This window comes from Falco peregrinus, chromosome 11 (genome assembly GCF_023634155.1).
Source record: "Falco peregrinus isolate bFalPer1 chromosome 11, bFalPer1.pri, whole genome shotgun sequence".
NCBI classification, from domain to species: Eukaryota; Metazoa; Chordata; class Aves; order Falconiformes; family Falconidae; genus Falco; species Falco peregrinus.
The window spans coordinates 23,179,717-23,200,253 of record NC_073731.1 but is presented as its reverse complement, the minus strand read 5'-3'; the positions used below and the strand labels follow the sequence as shown (position 1 = coordinate 23,200,253).

Genomic DNA, 20,537 nt, shown 5'->3' with positions numbered 1-20,537 from the left:
TAAAAAAGAAGAAAATGCCATTATCAGGTCAAAAAAGAGGGGGGAAGAAGTCTATTCTAGGTCATTAGCTAATAAATTAGCTTTCTTTGAGAAAGAACTGAAAGACACCTGTTTTTCTCTCTATGAAATCAATTTATTCAGTAAGCATATACAAAAAAAGAAATCCCCACTGAAAACTTTTCATTGAATATATTCCCATGGCTATGCTTCTACACTAAAACAAGCCTGCAAGAAGCTGTTTTATCAGAAATGCTGTTTCAGTGCAGCCTGCCTGGTAATGGGGTTTCTCAATTTAACTTTGAAAAACTTTGGCCCTTTTTAAAAATCCAGTTAGCTCTGCTGCTTTGTAGCTGCTCAGCAGAGTTTTTTGAGGCTTTTAAATATTCCCCTTTCCTGGTCACCCATTCTTCAGGCTTGTGCTGCTCTCTAACCTTAAAACTGTGATTTTGTGACAACAGATGTGTTCTATTAGCTAGTTGCTACCAAAGCTGTGGAAGTCCTCCTTCATACTGATGTTCCTCACTACACAAGCCCTGACACTCATCTGATTCTGTGGAGAACCAGTTCAGGGACTTAAACTGATAGCAAACACTTGTGCCCGTGTACATATATGCTAATTTACATACAATTTTTTCTTTGCTCTTTTAGCTCCTGTATCAGCTCTCTGCAAGGTCACATAAGGGGCAGCACTGCTAAAAAAAGAGGGACCACGACTGCATGGCCAGGGTGTATGAAACGGCGTTGCTGTTCCGAAGAGCAACTAGCCATAGATCAGTTAGTTTAGCTCTATCATGAAGCTGCACCTCTGCACATTTTCTATATAAGGTGTCTCTTGTGATCAGCCTTAGCTGCTCCGGTCTCAGAAAGATTTATTTCAGCTGCACTATTCTGCATTTACATCTCCTTCCGTGTGGGAAGTGGACTAGCCCAAATTTCTAAAAGCCTTACATTCAAATACATAGTATTTCAGTGAAAAAGGGTAAATACAGAACAGCTAATACAAACTATACAAAACATTAAGAAAATCCCCCCACATTAATTGCTTTTTGCTTTATGTATAATTAAATTAAGGCACTACTTCTGAGACAAATAAATACCAGCTCTAGTAGAAGATTTTAATATAAAAAAGCCTACTTTGTCAAGTTCTGCCTGCAGAGCATTGAAGTCACTTTTGGCTTGCTGTAGTTCCTGATTCAGTTTGTTTCTTATCTGGTTGCACTGCTGATCCAGTGTTTGTAAGGAACGTTGCTGACAAGAGAGTTCCTAGAAAACAGTAGCAAAGAAATAAACAGATAACTGCAGCAAGTGTCTGTTTTTGGTTACTAGAATGATAACCGATTTTCATTAGCAGATACTGCCTGCTCAGAGACACTTGTCTTACACAGTGAACAACAGTTTAAAAACAATTTTGATGCATGCTGCAAATGTCGCAGCAGCAAGAATGGCCCTAACCCAATTTCTGTCATCTGCTTAAAAACTCCATTACAGCAACATTCCCATCACAGAAAGAGGGGAAAAAAATTAATCTAAAACTAGTGAAAGTAATGGTATTAAAATTCTTCATCTTCAAGATAAGTTTCATATAAGAATTACATTGCAAGTGGACAAATTAATCTCTGCTGTTATTTACTGACCGTACTAGTATTTACTTACTATTCTGTAGGGCTGATTTTTTTTCTAGGAAAATTAAAAAAGGACTGAGCAATAAGATAATCTTACAAGGGCAGTCATGAAAACTGCACAAACAGTGTTCCCTAAACAAATGTCCTGAAATGTGCAGAGGAACATTATAGTTCATGTGCACCTTACAACATGCCAAGTAGGCATCCATTAGAATAAAGAGCTGTACTTATCATTTCTCACGAGGCCTGTTCCTACGCTTTTGGACCTTATAGTTCTGATTCTACCCAGATTTCAGAGGTTTATTAGGATGTAAAACAGCAGGAGGTGTGAGGGTAATAAAAAGCAATGAAGGAAAAAAACCAAGATACTTTTCAGCAATAATTACTATGCAAAAGTTAATTTGCTAGGAGAGCATATTACAAGATACTTGTGAAGGGGAAAAGGCAATAAAGCTCTTGAGCTTCTCTTACTAGTTTTAGAGTATAAGTGTAGTTACTTCACAAAGTCAAGCTGCTTCACTAAAAAACACAATACTATACTGTCATGAGACAAACAAAATAGAAGAAAGAAAAAAACCAAACAAACCACACACAAAAAAACAGCAGAACAGAAATGAACGGAATGTTCACAGTGAAGGAGCTAGGGCTGACATTTTCTGCAATGTGTCTCTGGCTTTCAGGTGCATGAACCTCCTGCACACAAGTCAGTGTATTTTAGGCAGTCATATCTGTGAAATGATGCCAGCACCCCTCGCATTCTGCTCCAAAGCAAAAACAGCAAAAAAGGCCCAAGCACTTCCTACACCAGGAAGATATCTAGTAAACAAACAGCTCTTGTTTATCAGGGAAAGTACGGATGAGTGTGAAACTGTCATAAACAGAAAGCCCAGAAAGATAAATGTTAGTATATGTGTGCGTGTGTATATATATATATATGAAAAAATAAAATCTTGCATTTTGCTGCCTAGAACCCAATATAGATAAGTCTGCAACTGCATTCCCACCCAAGGTGGTGACAGAAGCACTATCCAATTTAGAAAGGAAAGATGTGACACCAGCTGGGTGTCACAGTAGCTAGCTCTAGTAACTATTGTGGAGTAAAGTGTCTATTAGCTCCAAAGAGCTATTCTGCAAGCCTCTGGTCAGGAGCATTTCCTAAGCTCATGCAAGGAGGCTCTTTGGACCCTAGTGCACTCCTTATTAATGAAACAACGACTTCAATATTTTTATGTCCCAAAGCATTCCAGTAAGTATTGCTAAAGCTGACTGAAAAGACGTTTCTAAGCCCTATGTGTTACAGTATAAGAGAGAAACTGCAGAAAACCTTCCTTTCTTTAGATGAATGCTCAAAACAAACAAAAATAGTGCCTCTTCTAGTTTTAGACATCAAAAAATTAGTTATGCATATCTAACCAAAAAGCGAAGGCTCCTTTCACTGCCAGCACGCAAACACACAGCTCCAGAGTAAAGACCCACATCTAGGGCATCTGGAATAACCTGCCTTCTGAAGGTGCTTCTGTCTCTGCAGACTAGAGGCCTAAGTAACAAGCTAACACTGACACCCAAATTTCAGATGTCTGGAGTGAAGTGATATGAATCTCACCTTTTTAAGTTGAAGCTTGAATGGAAGCATTTAAATAAAATTTGACAGAGAACATTGGCAACTATGCCCTGATGCAAGTGCAACTCTGAAAATAACCTGTGTTACCATCTCAGAACAAGGCCTGGAGCTTCTCAGGCCTTTCTGAAAGTCCATGAAATGCATTCCTGGATCTCACCTGCCTTCTAGAAACAGAAATGTAATAAGGAACACACCAGCAAGGTTTTACAGGATGCAGTTCAGTAGGACCAGCACCACTATCTAGGTTTCACAAAGGGAAGAAACCCTCCCTGAGGAAATAGCACAGATCGGAATTTCCACAATATTACACAAATTTGGATGCAAGACTGTGTAAAACAGACCCTTTAAATTGGACTTGACAGCCAAACATTATAAATAAATTAACATTAAACAAACTTCATAAAAGCCAGTAACAGATCACAAACGCTACAGAAAAGAGTTCTTCATGGTTAATGGCCTTGCTGAATAGCCTAGAATGACAGTATGTGGATTTATGTATTAGTCTGATGAAAGCCTTTTTCTTTCTAACTAAAAATAAGTTCTCCTTCACAGGAGTAGTTCCTGTGCATGGCACCTAAACTGCCTGAAATCCAAGCTCTCAGATATTGACACAAGCTGTAGCAACAAACAACCCACGTGGAGGATAACGTGCTGCTTCTCTGAAAGAAGATCTCAGAAATACCATATTCTTAAATGATCCCACTGAATAGAGAGTGCCAGTGCCCAAGGGGCATGGTCAGGCATAGCAGAGTCAGCATGGACTGAGTTCATAAAGAGAAATCATGACAGAAAGTTCATGGGCCTTCAACCCATCTTTTGATGAATACAATGACTGCTATATTTGAAGCTTTCAACAGTGGTTTTTTTTCACGCTACTACTATTCAAATACAAAGATCAGTTGTTCTCATTTTCCACTTCCACACAAGGTTCAGTATCTTTTTGAGATCCTGGGTTAGCAGCTAGACTAACAGACTTTTTCACTCAAGAGCATGGTAGCAGCGCTGTTCATCGGCCACTTCAGCAGAATTCCTTTGCCAATTACATTATCTTTCTGGTTATACCTTGGAAGTAACGTTTCAGGTGAAACATTTGACACAACAGCAGTCTTCTTCAGGGCAATGCCCTTACCCAATCACCAAAGTAAATTTAAAATGCCCATCTGAAATGGCAATATCTCTTCCAAACATATGTATGGGATTCCCTAACACTGATTAAGTTACTAAGCTTAAAAAAAAAAAATACAAAAACCTTAGACATTATCCAAACCAGATTTAATGCTAAACATAACTTCAGAAAAGTTCCTGGGATACTGCTACACTTCATCTCCACAAGAGCTGGCACAAGGGAAAGAAAAGATACTTATGCTAAACCCACATTTTACCATGTTCTGAGCATGAACCAGAGTTAGAATAACAGGGATACAATCCTAAAGAAATTATTTTCTTGTGTGCGAGATGCATGAAAAATTAACTCTGGTTCCACAGAAATAACTGAGTCAGTTATTAAGTCTGAAATCACATATACATAATTCTGTGACCAACAAAGCCTAGTTTCTCAAAGATCTGTATCTCAGTTGGGTGTCTCACACACGTTCTTTATTGTCTAGTGAATACTGACATAATTCTGCATTTCCAGCAGCCTCTTCCCTCTATTGCAGGGGTCCTCAAACTTTTTAAACAGGGGGCCAGCACGCGGACGAAGTGGCAGGCAGTCATCTGCAGCTGCTTGGTTTCCCCCCCAGCCCCCCATGGGGGGGGGCGGGGGGGGTCTGTAAATACTGGGGGCCAGATTGAGGACCCTGGGGGGCCTATCCGGCCCGCAGGCCGTAGTTTGAGGACCCCTGCTCTATTGGGATATATGGTTTCAGATTTTCTGTTAACTTTGCAACTTTTAGCTTTCTATCAAATGTATATGCTTTTCAATTAATTGCAATTACAGAAAATAAGCCATGTGATTTCATCTCCTCAGGAAGTCAAAAGTTCTTCTCGCCTTACCTGCTGGTATTCCTTCTCCTTTGCCTTTATCTTCTGTTCTAAAGACTGACGAGCACTCTCAGCGTTTTGTCTTTGGCAATTCAGTTCTTCCAACAATCTTTTCACCTTTTGCTCCATTGCTTGGACCTACAGTAATTTAGTTATCAATCACAAGTGTTAAAAATGCAAGCGATGTTTTATTTAAATGTATATGCATTCATATAAGAAGACTAATTTCACCTACTACAAATGCTCTAGCAGTCATATAATCTACAGCATAACTCGAGCTGGTACCATATAAATTCTTAGCAACCCAAAGTACTAACTCATACTTGCATATGTTAGTGAGCATACATATATATAGACAGAATTTATATACATAGTTAGGTGTGTATATATATACATGTATATGCATATACACACACAAAATAATAAAACTTCAGAAAAATCAATGGTTTTGACAGTCTACAGAAATGCACTGCATCTGACAAAAATAGATTATATTTTTCGGTACCTCAGGTTGCTATGAATTAAGAATGACCACTAACTGCTAAATAACAACACATCTGGACTGCAAATGACTGGATATTCCACTGAATTTCAGAGTGATTCAGCATATTTATTTGTATAGGAAGAGAGAGACAACTATCTTAGCCTACTTCAACAACAGAAGAGTGTTTTTCACAATTTAAAATGTAATTAAAAACAAAAAGTGTCAAGAAACTAAGAAACAGGTAGTACTATTGGGATGTCTGGTTATTAGGCACAGACTGCAGGGATTGTGAGCTCCTGCAAGATCACATGGAAACCTGCCTGCAGAAGGGTTGCAAACCTCACAAGATGTGAAAATACTTGATAACAGAGGAGGTCCTGTGGTCGAGGTCTGTGAGTAATAGCAGTGACACTGAAGTACACAAGGGGCGTGCCAAACTTAAGTTCAGGCTATGAGGCAGGAAACCAAAATCCAGAATCTCAGTGTAGTTCTACATCCAAAGCCTGGGCAGCAGGCAGAGATTCAATTTCAGTGTGAGAAAGAAGAAACAGAACAGAAAGGAACAACCTTCAGATGGCGAGAAGGAACCTTCTGGAGAAGGTGCTGCACTGCACCTTAAGAACAGACTGCACCTCAATTCAAATTGGGACAGTCAGTCCTACTCCTCCTCATCCCTCCCCAGGCACGTTCCCGGCTATATAACCTTGCTCCTTCCCTTGTGCTGGATTTAACGACCCTTTAATTCCTTAGTAAAACAATTCAGCTCTCTTAAACCCATAGAAAATTCATAAGGCAAAATTAAATATGCAATACCCTAATCATTTAGGAGGTTGAATCAAGTCATTTGGAGAATCAAATAAAAAGAAAGACTTTTTCAGAGCAACTGAGCGGTTAGGTTGGGTCAGCTGTCTTCCCACAAATTCACTCTGGTGACAGTGCCTTTATGTAGTCAATGGACTGTGTCAAGAATATGATTTTACCTTTCTCACAGCCAAGACTTCCCCCTAAACCAGTTAGCACAGAGCTAGCAATGCAAAAAATGTCACTGTCTCTCTTAACAAGCAGAACAATTAACCCTCAACATGCAAAGGGTTTTTGTTTTTTGTTTTTTGGGTTTTTTTTAAGGACAGATACAGAGTTGTGGGAAGCAGCAGTTTTCCAACATACTTCAGTAGTATGTAGAAACTCGCTGACAAAGATGGATAACAGTTATTAAACCCCAAAAAGATACAGACAGAAATGTCTTTTTTCCTATCCTTTAGATGAAATCATAGTAGAAAAAAGTAAAAAGATAGATGGAATTATGATATCTGCGCACTAATTTCAAATTTGTCAAATACTGTGAAAAAGGACTTTTGGAAGGTAATACAACTTGATTAAAATAATATAATTCAGTCTGCAGCAGGTAACGAGTAAGAAGTTCTCTTGATTAAACACTGGTGTCCTCTTTGCACGATTATGAAAAAAAATCTAAACTGTTTCACATTTATATATGTATTTAAATACACTCTGTCAATTCTTGACTAAGCAAATTGCACTATCCTTTTGGTTTTTTACTATGAATCCAAACTCTTTAGGATTACGTTGTGAAAGCCCATTTAGAAAGTACATAAATTTTCAATCTTGCATAGCATTTTTACCTAGATTTTTTTACACAAGTAATTTACAGTCCAAAGACTATGGTCCCACAACATCCTGTAGTATCAGCAACAGAAATGGATTTTCGGCCAGTTGCATGACAGTCTAGTTAAGGTCAGAACCTGCCAGCAGATGCCACTGTTGCTCTATGCAACTGGATCAGAGACCTTTTTTTTTTTTTTTTTTTTTCCTTTCTCTCTTCAACATTCCAGTCTTGCCCAAGGATGAAAGGTATTTCTTCAGGTGGTATAAGAACCTTCCAGAAAATGGGAGACTGCTAACAAGTATTTATTTTTACAGGTAATACATATTAAACTAACACAGTTCTCAAAACTTGATCCTCAGCAAATGCTGAAAAACTTATGCGAGAACCTTGGTTCTCACTAAAATAGCTGAACGCTGACTTAATACGGGGAATGAATTGTAAGGACTGTTAGAAGACGTGTGATGCAACATCTTACCTGTTCATTAGCTTGATCAAGTTGTGTTCTCATTTGATTCAGTTTATCTCTGGTTTTGTTCAGAACTTTATCCTTCTCTGTTAACTCTGACTTCACTCTGTCCAGCTGCAGTTCAGTCTCTTTATGTTTATTCATATGGGATTTCTTCACTTCTTCCTGAGCTTGCAGTTGTTGTTCTAGGTCTTTAATAGTGGAATTTAACTCTGAGTTTTAGAAACAGTAAAGATTAAGGATACTTTCAGCTTTGAAAGGTACATTTTCCAGATATTCACATTTCCACATTCTAAAATATTTAGTATGTTTGGTACAACCCAAGTTCCTAGCACAGAGAGACACCCTGTAAAATGTTCAGCAAGCTACAACAGAAGTTTCACTTCTCTTCTACTACCATGTCAATGACTAAAACTACCAAGACCAAAAGATAGTTGACTTTACACCAGCAATTTTCACTTCATAATATATGAGAACACAGCAGAATGTGAGGTCAGGCACAAATGGTGCACAGGCAAAGGTAATTTGCTCCTCTGATGGTTTGGGTTTGTTTGTTGTTAAACACAAAGAAACATGTCATTTGACATTATTTTTTTTTTCCATTTTTAAAAGGAAAAATATCCACTACAAACACTTGTTTGGGGAATTTAAGTGTCTGCTTCCAAGAGGCTTTTCAGCTATTAGGCATCTTTAAATACAGCATTTTCTATTTTAATCTTTGTCCTGGCCCAAAGCAGCACATGTATAAAATGAAACCAAGTGATCTCGTCACAATATGCATCAGGAAGTTTACCTACCAAAATCACAATATAATTTTACAGTAGAAAACATCAGCCAGCTACAGGGAGCGTTATCCAGAAATACTATTATACTACTATTAATTTTTGTTAAAACCAAACAAACATCTTCCTGATGCTGAATTTATAAGGCTTCCAAGCTGAAAATGCCTTCTAGACTGAAGTTTTAGAAGTAGGTATTTGAATAAGCAGTTTGGAGAGTACAGGAAGTTGTAAAACACTCCTACAAGAAAGTTAGGTGAAAAGCTGGTCCAAATAGTAGGCCTAAGTAAATATTCACCAAATCCACAACAAACCAAATTATTTGCTCTCTTCCAACTATCAGATATCATGAATGAGTATTTCTTCATAACCATACGCACAATACAAGATCAGATCTTGCTTTCTTCATTTTTGCATCATCCTGTGCTTCCAGTAACACCCATTATGGACCAACTCAGTTATGCATTAACCACGTTCAATCAATGAATTTTTAACACAAGTACTGCTCAGCCATAAATCTTAGGAGTCATACAAAATTAAGGAAGCAATATGATTTAACTTAACATTGAGATATAGTGAAATCCTTAAAGAGTTTTTTAACTCTTAAGAGAATTGTTCCACGAGCAATGGAATTATGAAAGGAAAATGGCCTTCTCCAGTATGATGCCCGCTACCCACCCCAAAAATACAAACTCCTCCCTTCTAACTCTCACAACCCTTGTGTAAAAGATACCACAGCTGATGGATCTCTGTGTACTAGCTGATCATTGAAAACACACGCATCAGCAGCCCACTGGGCTAGTGCCAAAGGCAACAACAGGTATCTTTCTCTTTTCCCCACTAAAGCACTAATTTCAATACCTCTCTTCTATCCACACACCAGCTTTCATGAAACCATATAGAAAACTACCTCTGGGTTTTAAAGAAACTTATCAGATACCTTGGTTCTGTGCTCTTAGCTGGTTCACAAGTGAAGCATTACAATTCTCAGCAAACCTGTTGTCAAGCTCATTCTTCTCTGATATTATATTAGAATTTGGGGTTTGCCATAGAAAAGAGGATGTTGTAGAAATTCCCCTTCCAGGTGTTTCTCTATTTCTAGATGGTATCTTTTCTTGTTGCCATGAAAACACAGATGAAGAAGCCTGATGGCGAGCAATCTCCCTGTGACTCAAAGAGCTTTGAGGATGAGGCTGATTTATTTTCTGTGTTCAAGGAAAAAAAAGGATCTACCTTTACACAGCTCCATATCCAACATACATCAAAATAATTTATTAATAAGTAGAAAATAGGTTGTGGTCATTTCACATTTTTCTAACATCACATCATCCACCAGTGCAAACTACTGATTCATATAGTTGTTTTTTATACTATATAAATTAAACAACTTTAACCCAAATATCCAAGAATAGCTGATACTATAAAAACAAACCAGGATCTCCAAAAAAGCGGTCTGATCTGTGTGTCTTTACAAATAACATACCCAGATTTCTGTCTTTTTCAAGACAGATCCCATCATTTACCTTCTATGTTTTTCAAAATTGAAGCCTACATTTTTGCAGGCAAGTGCTGACAGGAGCCAGCTGCAAGAAATACAAAAGTCTAGACTAACATATCTGGTATCTGACCAATATTAATTTATTCTAGACAAACACAGCCGAATTCAGAACAGACTTAAACTCATACACATAGCATACCCAAAAATTGCAATAATAAAATGTGCTGGGTACCAGATTTCAACTTCTTCCTATTGAAAAATTAAACAGAGCCAAAATACTGGGTGTTTTTTTTCCACCTTAAGTGAAAAAAAAAACCCAGCAACAAACAGTAAAGCCCCTATTGTATGCTTTAACTGGATTTGCAAGTATCTGTCATTTGAATTATCTTTTTAAACTAAATCCCTAAACCAGGTAATATCCAGCGTGACTTCTCAGCCCAACCAGAGAATGTTATGTAGGAATAGCTGTGCTAAGACCAGAACTCTACAGTCCAGAATGCTGCATCCAATCCTGTAAAGTAACTTTACAGATAAAGAGCATGAAAACCTAACCATGCATATAGTAATCATTACCCTTATACACCATCTAAATTTACAGGGTTTCTGAGACAAAAGTTTAAATCCAGGAAATGAAAGGGAATTAATATTTTTACTGAAATATTTCACTTGTACTTTCCCTTTTGGATCCGTTTGCATTTGGGCCTTTTTACAATACTCTGTAACAAGTTGTTCTGTCATTTAACACAGTATAGTGCAATAAAATAATTTTGTTCTGAGCCTACAGAGCTGGTACTATAACTACACCTCATGAAAAATAGGAAAACTACCATTCCCTGTTTCCTCCCTTGATCCTCACTCATCTTTGTACCATTCACTTCTACCATACCTGTTTGGAAATTAAATGAACAATACGCAAGGAATATTCACGATGCGAGAGCTATTTGGTTATATATAGGCAAAAGATATTTTCCGACTAGGTCTTAATTCTTTTCCTAATAAAACCCTCTTTTCCATTGCTAAGCATAATACTGAAGTTTTCAGGGAACTAGCCATAATAATTACTGAATTGTTTCCTGGAATCACATCATTAAGTTTGGAGCCTGAACATACCAGGTATGCATTTTTTCAGATTACATTTTCCCAGGTGTGTTACTTCAGGTTTTTGTTTTGTTTGGGCGTTTTTATGCTTAATTTTACTTACAATCTTAATTATTGCAATTATTTAGTATTACAAAATACTGTGTGGCCTTCAGCCATATTATTCAACTCTTTCAGATCACTAGTTAATATGCTGAATAGCACAGTTCTCTTTATCAATGCGTTTCAGGCTTCACTGTTGATCATTCACCAGCTGTAAAAATTGACCATTTGTTGCCACTGCCCTCAATTTTTACCTTTAAATTCACATAAACTCCTCCCCCTTTTGAAAACTGTTGCATTTTTTCAGTGTTTTGTGGATATCTGGCATTATACTGAGCCATACAACTCACACACTCTGATTTATTCCTAAAAAAAATATAAAAACTCTGAAAAATACTTGAGGCTTGATTTCCCTTTACAAATAAATGGTTGGTGTTTTCTCCATATACCATACCTACATTTGCATCAATAAATGTATTGTTTCTAATAATCTGCCCAGGACAAAAAGTTGGCCCTATTAAACTTATTTCCCCAAATCAGCACTGTAAGCTTTTTTTAAACAAAAAAAATTGCATCATACTTATCACCTTCCAGTATCAGGAGAAGAATGAAATAAGTTGCACATCACAATCATTCAGCATTCCCATACTGCAGTACCGTATCAGTTCATGGGTAAATATTATCTGCATCTGGTGATTCTTTTTATTACTATTCATTTTATCAATCTATTTTAAGACTACTTCTGATTTTAATTTCAGGCTGTGCCATAGATTGAACCCCAGTAAAGGCTCTGGTATAGAAAACTTTTAACGTCTTTAAATGGTAAATACCAAATAAAATAAAAAAAAAATATTTCAACTTTTCTGCAGTGGCCCTTTTTCCCTTGAAGGCTTTCATATTTTAGTCATCTGTTGGCCTCGGAGATTCCTTGATGTAGTTCCTACTGCTTAGGTGCTTGAAAAATGTACTAGTTTTTATTTTCTAGGGGTGTTATTTTTCATAATCTTTTCAAGGCTATTTTATTATCCTATCATATTTAACTCGGCAACACTGACAGTTTTCTCTTGTCCTTGCTTGCACAAGACTTCCAGTTTTTGAAGGATGTGTTCTCATTTTTAATGTCCTTCTTTTCTTTGCTATTCAATTATGCTGGCTTTTCTGGCTTCTCCAAGATTACTTCTGAATTGCAGAACACACAGATTAATTCTCTTCTTTAAAAAAATTACAGTTTAAGTGATGTAGAACATCACTAGTTTTCCACTCCATTTTCCAAGTTCACTCAGTAGTTATTTTCTTAGATATCACACATCAAACTCTCAAGAGATTTACCTTAACCTGGATCGTTCTCAGTTCTAATTCTAGCTTTTTTCTTTCTTGTACTTCTTTCTTGTATTTTTCTTCTAGTTCCTCAAACTTAGAATCTACAAAGATACAATGAATACTTGTTCATAATCTAACTTATTGCATAGGTAATCTTCTCTAGCCTATTGCTAAAACAGGAATGATAAAAATGAACAGCTATCAGCAGCGTCAGATCATGAGAAAGAAACAACTGTATATACAATATGTTCAGTCATTTAGGGCCTCCAAAGTACACTGGTGGGATATCTGGAACTTGACATTAGAATGAAAACAAAACTGTTAGAAGTATCCAGTGCCAGAAGCATTTTTAAAAAAAAAAAATGTGTCTCTAAAAAATATGTGCATATATATAAAATAAAAACCCCCAAATATACATGTGTTACATTATATATACATGTACATATAGATCATATACTACTATTCTTTTATAATTTGTTTATTTTTCTCCCGGCAGCCTAATAGCTTTAATATCACTAAGAAGCAACCAGAAAATAAGGCTGGATTTTTTCCCCTGAGTTCCTTTCAAATGCAACAGTAATTGGACAAAGAATTTATTTAGGAATCTTCCGCTGAAATCGTAAGAGGAGCATATTAGTCCAAAACAAAAGTCTTGCTTCTCTTTTCTTGAATTTTTATATAATTCTACAACTCTCTCAGGAAAACTCAAGAATAGAAAGCACTGTAGCATTCTAGAGAACAGCCGAGGGAAGTGATTTTCCTGCACTGCACTGGCACAGCAGCACCTCAAGTTCTGTGTGCAGTTTTGGGCACCTCAATACAAAAATGACATCAAACTGGTAGGGTATGCCCAGAGGAGGGAGACCAAGATGGTGAAAAGCTTGAAGGGCAAGACTGGTGAGGAGCAGCTGAGGTCACTTGGTTCAGCTTGGAGGAGAAGGCTGAGGGGTGACCTCATCACAGGCTACAGCTTCCTCAAGGGGAGCAGCAGAAGGGGATGTGCTGATCTCCTCATGCTGGTGACCAGCGACAGGACATGAGGAGATGGAATGAAGCCACATCAGAGGAAGTACAGACTGGATGTTAGGAAAAGGTTCTTCACTGGAACAGAATTCCCAGGGAAGTGGTCACAACACCAAGCCTGTCAGTATTCAAGGACCATCCGGATGATGCTCATTGTCATATTATCTAGTTTTAGGTAGTCCTAAAGGACTAAAGGAGTCCTAAAGGAGCAGGGAGTTAGACTTAATGATCCCTATATGTGTCCCTTCCAATTTCAGGTATTTTAAGATCCTAAAGAATTTAAGACTAGCTTTCAAAGGAAAAAAAACCAACCAGTTTTAAGTACAGTTATTTAAATCATTTTAATTTAATCCCCATTTCAGGAGTACCAAACTTAGTTGATTGCTTGATATTGCTAACTCCTGTACCCCTTTTCAGATATGTACAAAGAAATTAAAAGGAACCAGAACGCAAGAAAGTATCAGATTTCCCATCAGAGTAAAATTGAGATACCAAACTCACAGAACATCTGTTTGCAAAGAAAGAGGTGAACAGCACACATAATATTGAACCCATTGACGTTTTTCAGCATGGACAGCATAAGGGTGTCTGACTACAGAACAGTTCTCCAGTTAAGGAAACTACTTTTTACTCTTCAAGTTCATTCAAATATTTTAAAACTATTAGAAGATGGAAGTGATGCTTTGAAAAGGATACAGTACATAAATTGTGCAGATTGTCATGCACAGTAGTAGGCCAAATAAAAAATAATTTTCTAAGTTATTCCATGACTGTTGACTGAAGTTCTGTTAAAAGTACCCATGGTACATGAAGGAAGAAGTTTAGAAGTTTGCTCTTCACTATATGAAGGGAAGAGCTGACACTAGGAACAGGCAACCCATTAATGGATATTGCTATTACTGTTGATGTCCATCAATGTAGTGCTGAAAAGATGTAATATTTACAGTAAGTGTTCAATCTGCACTAATAGTTTTTAAACATCAAATTATCATGCTGTGAATCAGACACTCTCATAGTAAGCTATATAATAGGAACTAGGCAAACCAGTATGAGTGTAACGTTCAAAACACTCCTCCACCTACCAAGAAAACTGTCAATTAACTATCTATGCTAGACGAAGAAGAAAAGTAATTTACCATTATGAATTTGAACTGGTGTTAAAGGAGCATTAAAACTTTTTTGTGGAGTGCCACTACATGATAAGTCTTCTGCAACTTGTGTTGGCTGACTTCTCTCAAGCTCATATTTGTACCTGTTTAGGAAAGAAGCAGCAGCAGAAATTAGTAATGGAAACTAAAAGGTTAATTATCTGTTTTTAAGAGCCCGAAATACACAAATGATACGAGTCTAAGAACTTAGTTTAAAGATCAGGTCAAGATACACCCATTAAAAATTTTTAGATACTATAACACAGAAATATGAAGAATATATTTTATTCAGAGTTCCAACATATTTAATCAATTGTATAGGAGCCAAGGCTAACATACAAACAACCCAACCCAAAGCAGATGAAAATCAGTTAGATCTGCTCAAGGTCTCAGTGCGTGAAGATGTGGTCCAGCTAAACACACCCAAATCACTGCAAACAATGATAACACAAAACTCTACCTCTTCAGTAAGCATCTTTATGGTAGGAAACATACTACTTTTATTCTGTGTTATGATACTGTGTGCTTTGAGAAACCTATGCATACCTCATGAAAATGGAAGGCAATACTCTCCACCCGACTGTATTTTTCATGTGTATCATTTACATGGCTACCCAAAACACCACAGCATGACTATCCATTCTCGTGACTTTTGTAAGCATGAAGAGTTACAAGCTCATCCAATGAAACCAGATAACTGGTTAGGAGGTTATACACCAACTTTTGTCCTGCTCAGGGAGCACAGGTTGATAAGACAATGGTTCCAGGCCGCAGCCCACTACATTAGTGACCCTACAACTTGCCTTACCATTTTCCCCTCCCTTTCACAGCACAACACCAAGAACTCCTCTCCCAGGGAATTATCAGTTGCTATGAAGTGATAAATAATAAGATACCAGCATAAAACAAAACTGAACCAAATCCAAAACCAATACCAATTGCAAAGATTAAGCTACACATAGTAAGAGATGATCTTTTCTAGTGGACAGCTATGCAAAATAATATAATGGGAAGGAGAGAATTCAGTAAACTGGGCTTAATTTTGGGAATGGATAAAGGGAACACATACCGTTAGCCCACAACCTCTCCAGCCCAACATTTGACAACAGATAGAGAAAACATGAGTGTGGCTCTATCAAGCCTGCTGAATCTCACTAGGTTCTTTTTTGACAGATCTCAGCAGGTCTTTACACAAAGCTGGTGTTTCTACACGCCAAAAATTGTTTTGTTGACATTTAGAATCTTCTCACAGCAGTCAAATACTTCAACTATCTTTAGTTTTCCCAAAGGCAGGGGAAGGGGGTGGGCAAGGGGAAAAACCAGAAAGACCAGCACAGCTTCCTCTTTATTTGTTTCTACTGGGACATGTATGAGGCATACCATCCAAAAGTTAAAGGAAGCAGATACACTTCAGGCCATTAAAAGAAAACAAAAACACAAAAAAAATACCCACATAAAACCAAAACATTAAGAAACCTGGCATCCCAGACTTCCCCCTCTCTGTGACAGTAATTCTGCTTAACTAGCACAACAGTTCACTGCATAAGTAGGATACTTGGCCTTACTGACACAAAGTCTCAGAAATACTTTTACTACAGGCACTCTGTTCTTGAGTATGAGAGCAAGTTTAACAGATGACAACATCCACTTCACTATGGGCAACTGTTCCATTTGTGTAACACCCTCAGATGAAGGATTTTAGATGTGTCTGCATTACAGAGGATGCTTTTACTGTATGAATTGCATTCCACATCTACAGACAATACACACATACTGTCTCAGTAGTAACTCTTTAGAAGCCGAGGTGTTATGAATTAGGCATCTATTTACCAAAGCAACTGGATTCATTCACATCACCATTGTTTTTGGTAGCTTCCTCTTCTACTCCAATAGATGTTCACGCCTCCTCCTTTCAGTGATCATATTTTATTGGTAGACTTGATCTTACAGACTGAACTATCCATGTACTTCCCTTGCAACTCTAAGATCTTTGCAGGTTACTTTTGCCAGTTTGCTAACATTTTTGTTTGGATTTTTAAAAAAATAAAAAAACCCCCCACACACAGAATGGATGGCTCCTTTTTCATGTAACAATGCAGAATTCCCTCAGAATTAAACAGGGTCTATAAGTGCTCACCGCTTCAAGTGGCACACAGGTTTATTTAGAAGTCCATGTATACGTACGTGTATGTAAAAATAGGTCAGTATTTTAAGATTTCAGTCACAAAATCTGAAGTATGAGATGAAGAGAAACTAAAAGACTGCAAAGGCTGCATTATAGGAGCAAAACATGAGAAAAATAATGATTGTACATGGGTTAGAGACGTACAGCAAGTCCTCACCTTTTCAGTTCTTGTTCTAGCCTTTCGATATCTTTCTTGCAGGAATTCAGCTGCCCTGACTGAATGTTGACTTGAGATTCTTTTAGTTGAAGATCATATGAAATTTTCTGCTTTGCTTTCTCAAGATTATCACACAATTCCATCAAGCTCTGGTTCTCTCTTTTTAGTGTTGCAGATTCATTTTTTTCATTTTCAACCTAGTTGGAATATAGACCATTTAAAAAAATGTCTCAAGTCCCCTCTGTGCAATTATTGTTTTAATAACACAAAGTTTACATACTGTTATTTTATTCCTAGCATTTCAAAATTCTGACAGCATTGAAAAGCTCAGATACACACATTGTTAAAGTATTCCTGGGGCGGGGGGGGGGGAAGGCAGGGAAGCCGCATTTCCTAAAATTCAGCTGAGTGATATTAGTAATTTTTATTTACTGACTAGACACAAGCTCATCAAAAAATTCATCAGTCCTGAAATAATCCACACTAGTCTGCATTCCTCACTGATCATCTCACTTCTCTTTCCAGCCCTATCAACTTTAGCAATCGGAATACCTTGACTCACTAAAAGAATGCACAATGATTACCAAGAGTCACAGCTTTGAAACTGGAAATAGAGCCTGGAAGTAGAGATGTCATTCTCCTTCCCTCCAGCTTCTAAGGGGCAGGCTACAGTCTGGCTACATCTTTGTGCAACATTATTATTTTTGACTGAAAAGTAGCAAGCATTAGCTGCTGTTTCCAAGAGTTTTAAAGCACATATGTTTGAGAGCCCCCTTTTTGTTTGTTTGTTTTTGTTTGGGGAGCACAGCACTTCCTCTGGATGGTTGAAATAAGTACTTGGAAATTCACAGGAAGAAACCCAAAGAAAACTACTAGGCTTAAGTTTTGCTAGCAAGTTGCAGCAGCCTAAAGGAAATAAATGGCAACCTTTGTAAATTGCCTCTGAGCTGTATTCAAACATTACAAAACAAAATTCAACCAAATTGGTGACTTCTGAAGAATTGCAGGACCCTGAACGAGAGTATCGTTGATTTCTAGAGTCTGATGAGATTTAAAATTACAGCCTTGAAAAAGAAAACCAAATCCCAAAATGCCGTCTCTACAAGGGAAAAAAAAAATAATCATAGTTACATAAACTAAGGAAAAGGTGATATGTATCTGCAGGCAAGGTGAAACAGTAAGAGACTGTCAGCTGTACCACTGTTATATAAAACTGGTCTAGTCATTATCAAGATTTAACAGGTGTAACAATAAAGTTATTTCTTTTCCTAATCATTAAGAGACATAGGAAAGCCTCAAACTAAACATAAACACCTGCAGACGGACAACCATGCCAAACACAGAGAAGAGGCAGGAATTCTATTAACAGTCAACAAGAACTAAGCAGGAAGGAGAATATGATGAGTATGAAGTAAGATGAAGATAAGCAGTTTATAGTTCTATGCTACCTTTTCAGTCAGCCAGCAGGAAGAAACAAAATGCTAACCCATTCCTAAAAACCACCAGGTAATAAATCTTTACAATTGTGTTTGGCATGGAGACTGGCATTTTAGGAAAATGACCACAGTATTTATGTTACCTTCTGTTTCTGTTTTTGCAAAGCTGCCTCCAAAGACTCTAACTGGAATTGTCTTTGCTGACGCTCCTTTTTAAGCTTGTCAACTTGACTTTCCAGCTCATGAATCTTCTGAAGGACTCTGGGGGACAGCCCTTCTTTCCATTCCTCCACAGCCCAGCTCATATTGACAGGATTCTTGTTTAACGTAAAATGAATAGTACTACTCCTGAAACACAAAGACAACTACAATTAGACATTGAACGAGGTTAAATATGCCTCTTTTTTAAATAAATTGCATTTTTTAAGCTTAGCAGTGATTACAATAGAGTATTTCACAACCATGCTTGGCTTCCTGATCTAAACATCCAGCAGCAACATTTAATAGTAGGTCCTATTTTGACTCGCCTCTGTCCAGTTAAGGCGAGATTTTGAAACCTCACATTAATCAACCACCTAACAATAACAGGGTTTACACTTTTATAATGGCATTTGACTGGTTTATTTCACAAAATTTCTCTCCACATCTTGTGTTGATGTTCATGTTGCAGAAAGTCATTGGCACTTATGACTGCATAGCACTTCAGCCGTGCTTAACCTGAAAGTTGTGAAAACCAATGGCTTCATTTTAGGTGGCAGCTATGCTTCTCTCTTTAGTTTTTCAAAGCAATAACACTGAGCTCGGGGCACCGAGAATGCTCTCCACTGGCAGAAACTGCTGTATGACACTTAGCCCTTACATACAAGTTAGACAGGCTCGCACGATTTGATTTTTTGTTGTAATGACTGCGCCTTCAGAGGCCCTGGCACGGACATACTTGCTCGAGACACCTGCACAGCTCAGAAACCACTTGTGAGAGACAACTTACCTCAGAATCACTAGAGTGCCGCGACGGACGGGCCGAGCTCAGCCAAGCCTGCGGGGCGTCCCGCCTCACTGCGTCCCACCAGGCCTCCGGGAGCGGCGCCCCGGGGCACACCGGCCCCTCAGGGGGACGCACGGCGGCCACCGCGCTCTCGGGGGAAGCCGGGGGCAGCGCCCGGCTAACGGCGCCTACCCGCTCCACTAAGGTACCACCGGACGGCGCGGAAGGCGGGCGGCTGCCTCGGGTTGTCTATTACACCCGCAGAGACAGACAGCCGGTGAGCCCCCCCGCCGCTCGCTCGCTGTTAAACACCGACCGGGGTCTCAGTCAGTCAGTCAGTCTCACTCAGCCCCTCGCCGCCGGCGGCGACCAGCGGAACGCAGCCGGTCGCCGCGACAGGACGGGCCGGGCCGCGGTCCCAACCGCAGTTTAGAGCTGCCGCTAACACCCGGCGGCCGTTTGTGCACGCCCAGCCAATCGGGCGCCCGAGCGCGCTGATTGGTCCCTCCGCGACGCCGCTCGTCACGCGGACCTCGCCTCGTTAGCAATGAGGGCGCAGCGCCGGGTCTTCGGCCTTCGTGATTGGCTGATTCGGAATCATTCAAACTCCATTGGAGGTGGCGCGCAGGGGCCGGGCGGAGGCGGTTCGTGATTGGCTCCGGAGGCCGTGGCCCATAGCTGGGCGGGGCGGGCGGCCCGGAGGGAGCCGTGAGGGCAGCTGTCAGGGAGTCTCTGGGGGAATCTCCGAGCGCTGCCCGCGTCCTCCCGCTCGGCGAAGGGCGGGAAGGAGAGGGCTGTGAAGAAAGCGCAGCCGGAGGGGCAGCAAGTGTCGGGGAGGGGGGTGCGGGTGACGCGGCACCGTCAGATCTGTGATCCCAGGTCATTTTCCCGCTCCCACAGGAGAACCTGAGTTTTCAAAAAGAAAAGTGTCCTGATGGTAACTCCGCCACTTGGGAAGATCTACAGAAGGATCACAGAGTGGTTTAATATTAAGTTCTGCCCAAACTGCTCCCGGGCTTGGGTTTTTTGAGGGGGGAAGAGGCAATTCAGCACAATATTGCACATT

At 39.0% G+C, this 20,537-nt stretch overlaps 1 protein-coding gene across 2 annotated transcripts in view; it reads right to left on the bottom strand.

Annotated features, from left to right (window-relative positions):
• Window positions 1-19,919, bottom strand: part of CENPF (centromere protein F) — a 43,830-nt gene extending 23,911 nt beyond the window's left edge. For both annotated transcript variants that reach the window (XM_027788531.2, XM_027788534.2), the window contains exons 1-9: window positions 19,475-19,919; window positions 18,630-18,834; window positions 17,051-17,247; window positions 14,697-14,812; window positions 12,547-12,638; window positions 9,520-9,784; window positions 7,810-8,012; window positions 5,239-5,364; window positions 1,135-1,263 (exon numbers count right to left, since the gene is read on the bottom strand). In XM_027788531.2, the coding sequence (XP_027644332.2) occupies window positions 1,135-1,263; window positions 5,239-5,364; window positions 7,810-8,012; window positions 9,520-9,784; window positions 12,547-12,638; window positions 14,697-14,812; window positions 17,051-17,247; window positions 18,630-18,791 (1,290 nt within the window). In that variant the 5' untranslated portion in view covers window positions 18,792-18,834; window positions 19,475-19,919. The remainder of the gene's footprint in view (window positions 1-1,134; window positions 1,264-5,238; window positions 5,365-7,809; window positions 8,013-9,519; window positions 9,785-12,546; window positions 12,639-14,696; window positions 14,813-17,050; window positions 17,248-18,629; window positions 18,835-19,474) is intronic.
• Window positions 19,920-20,537: the final 618 nt, after the last annotated feature.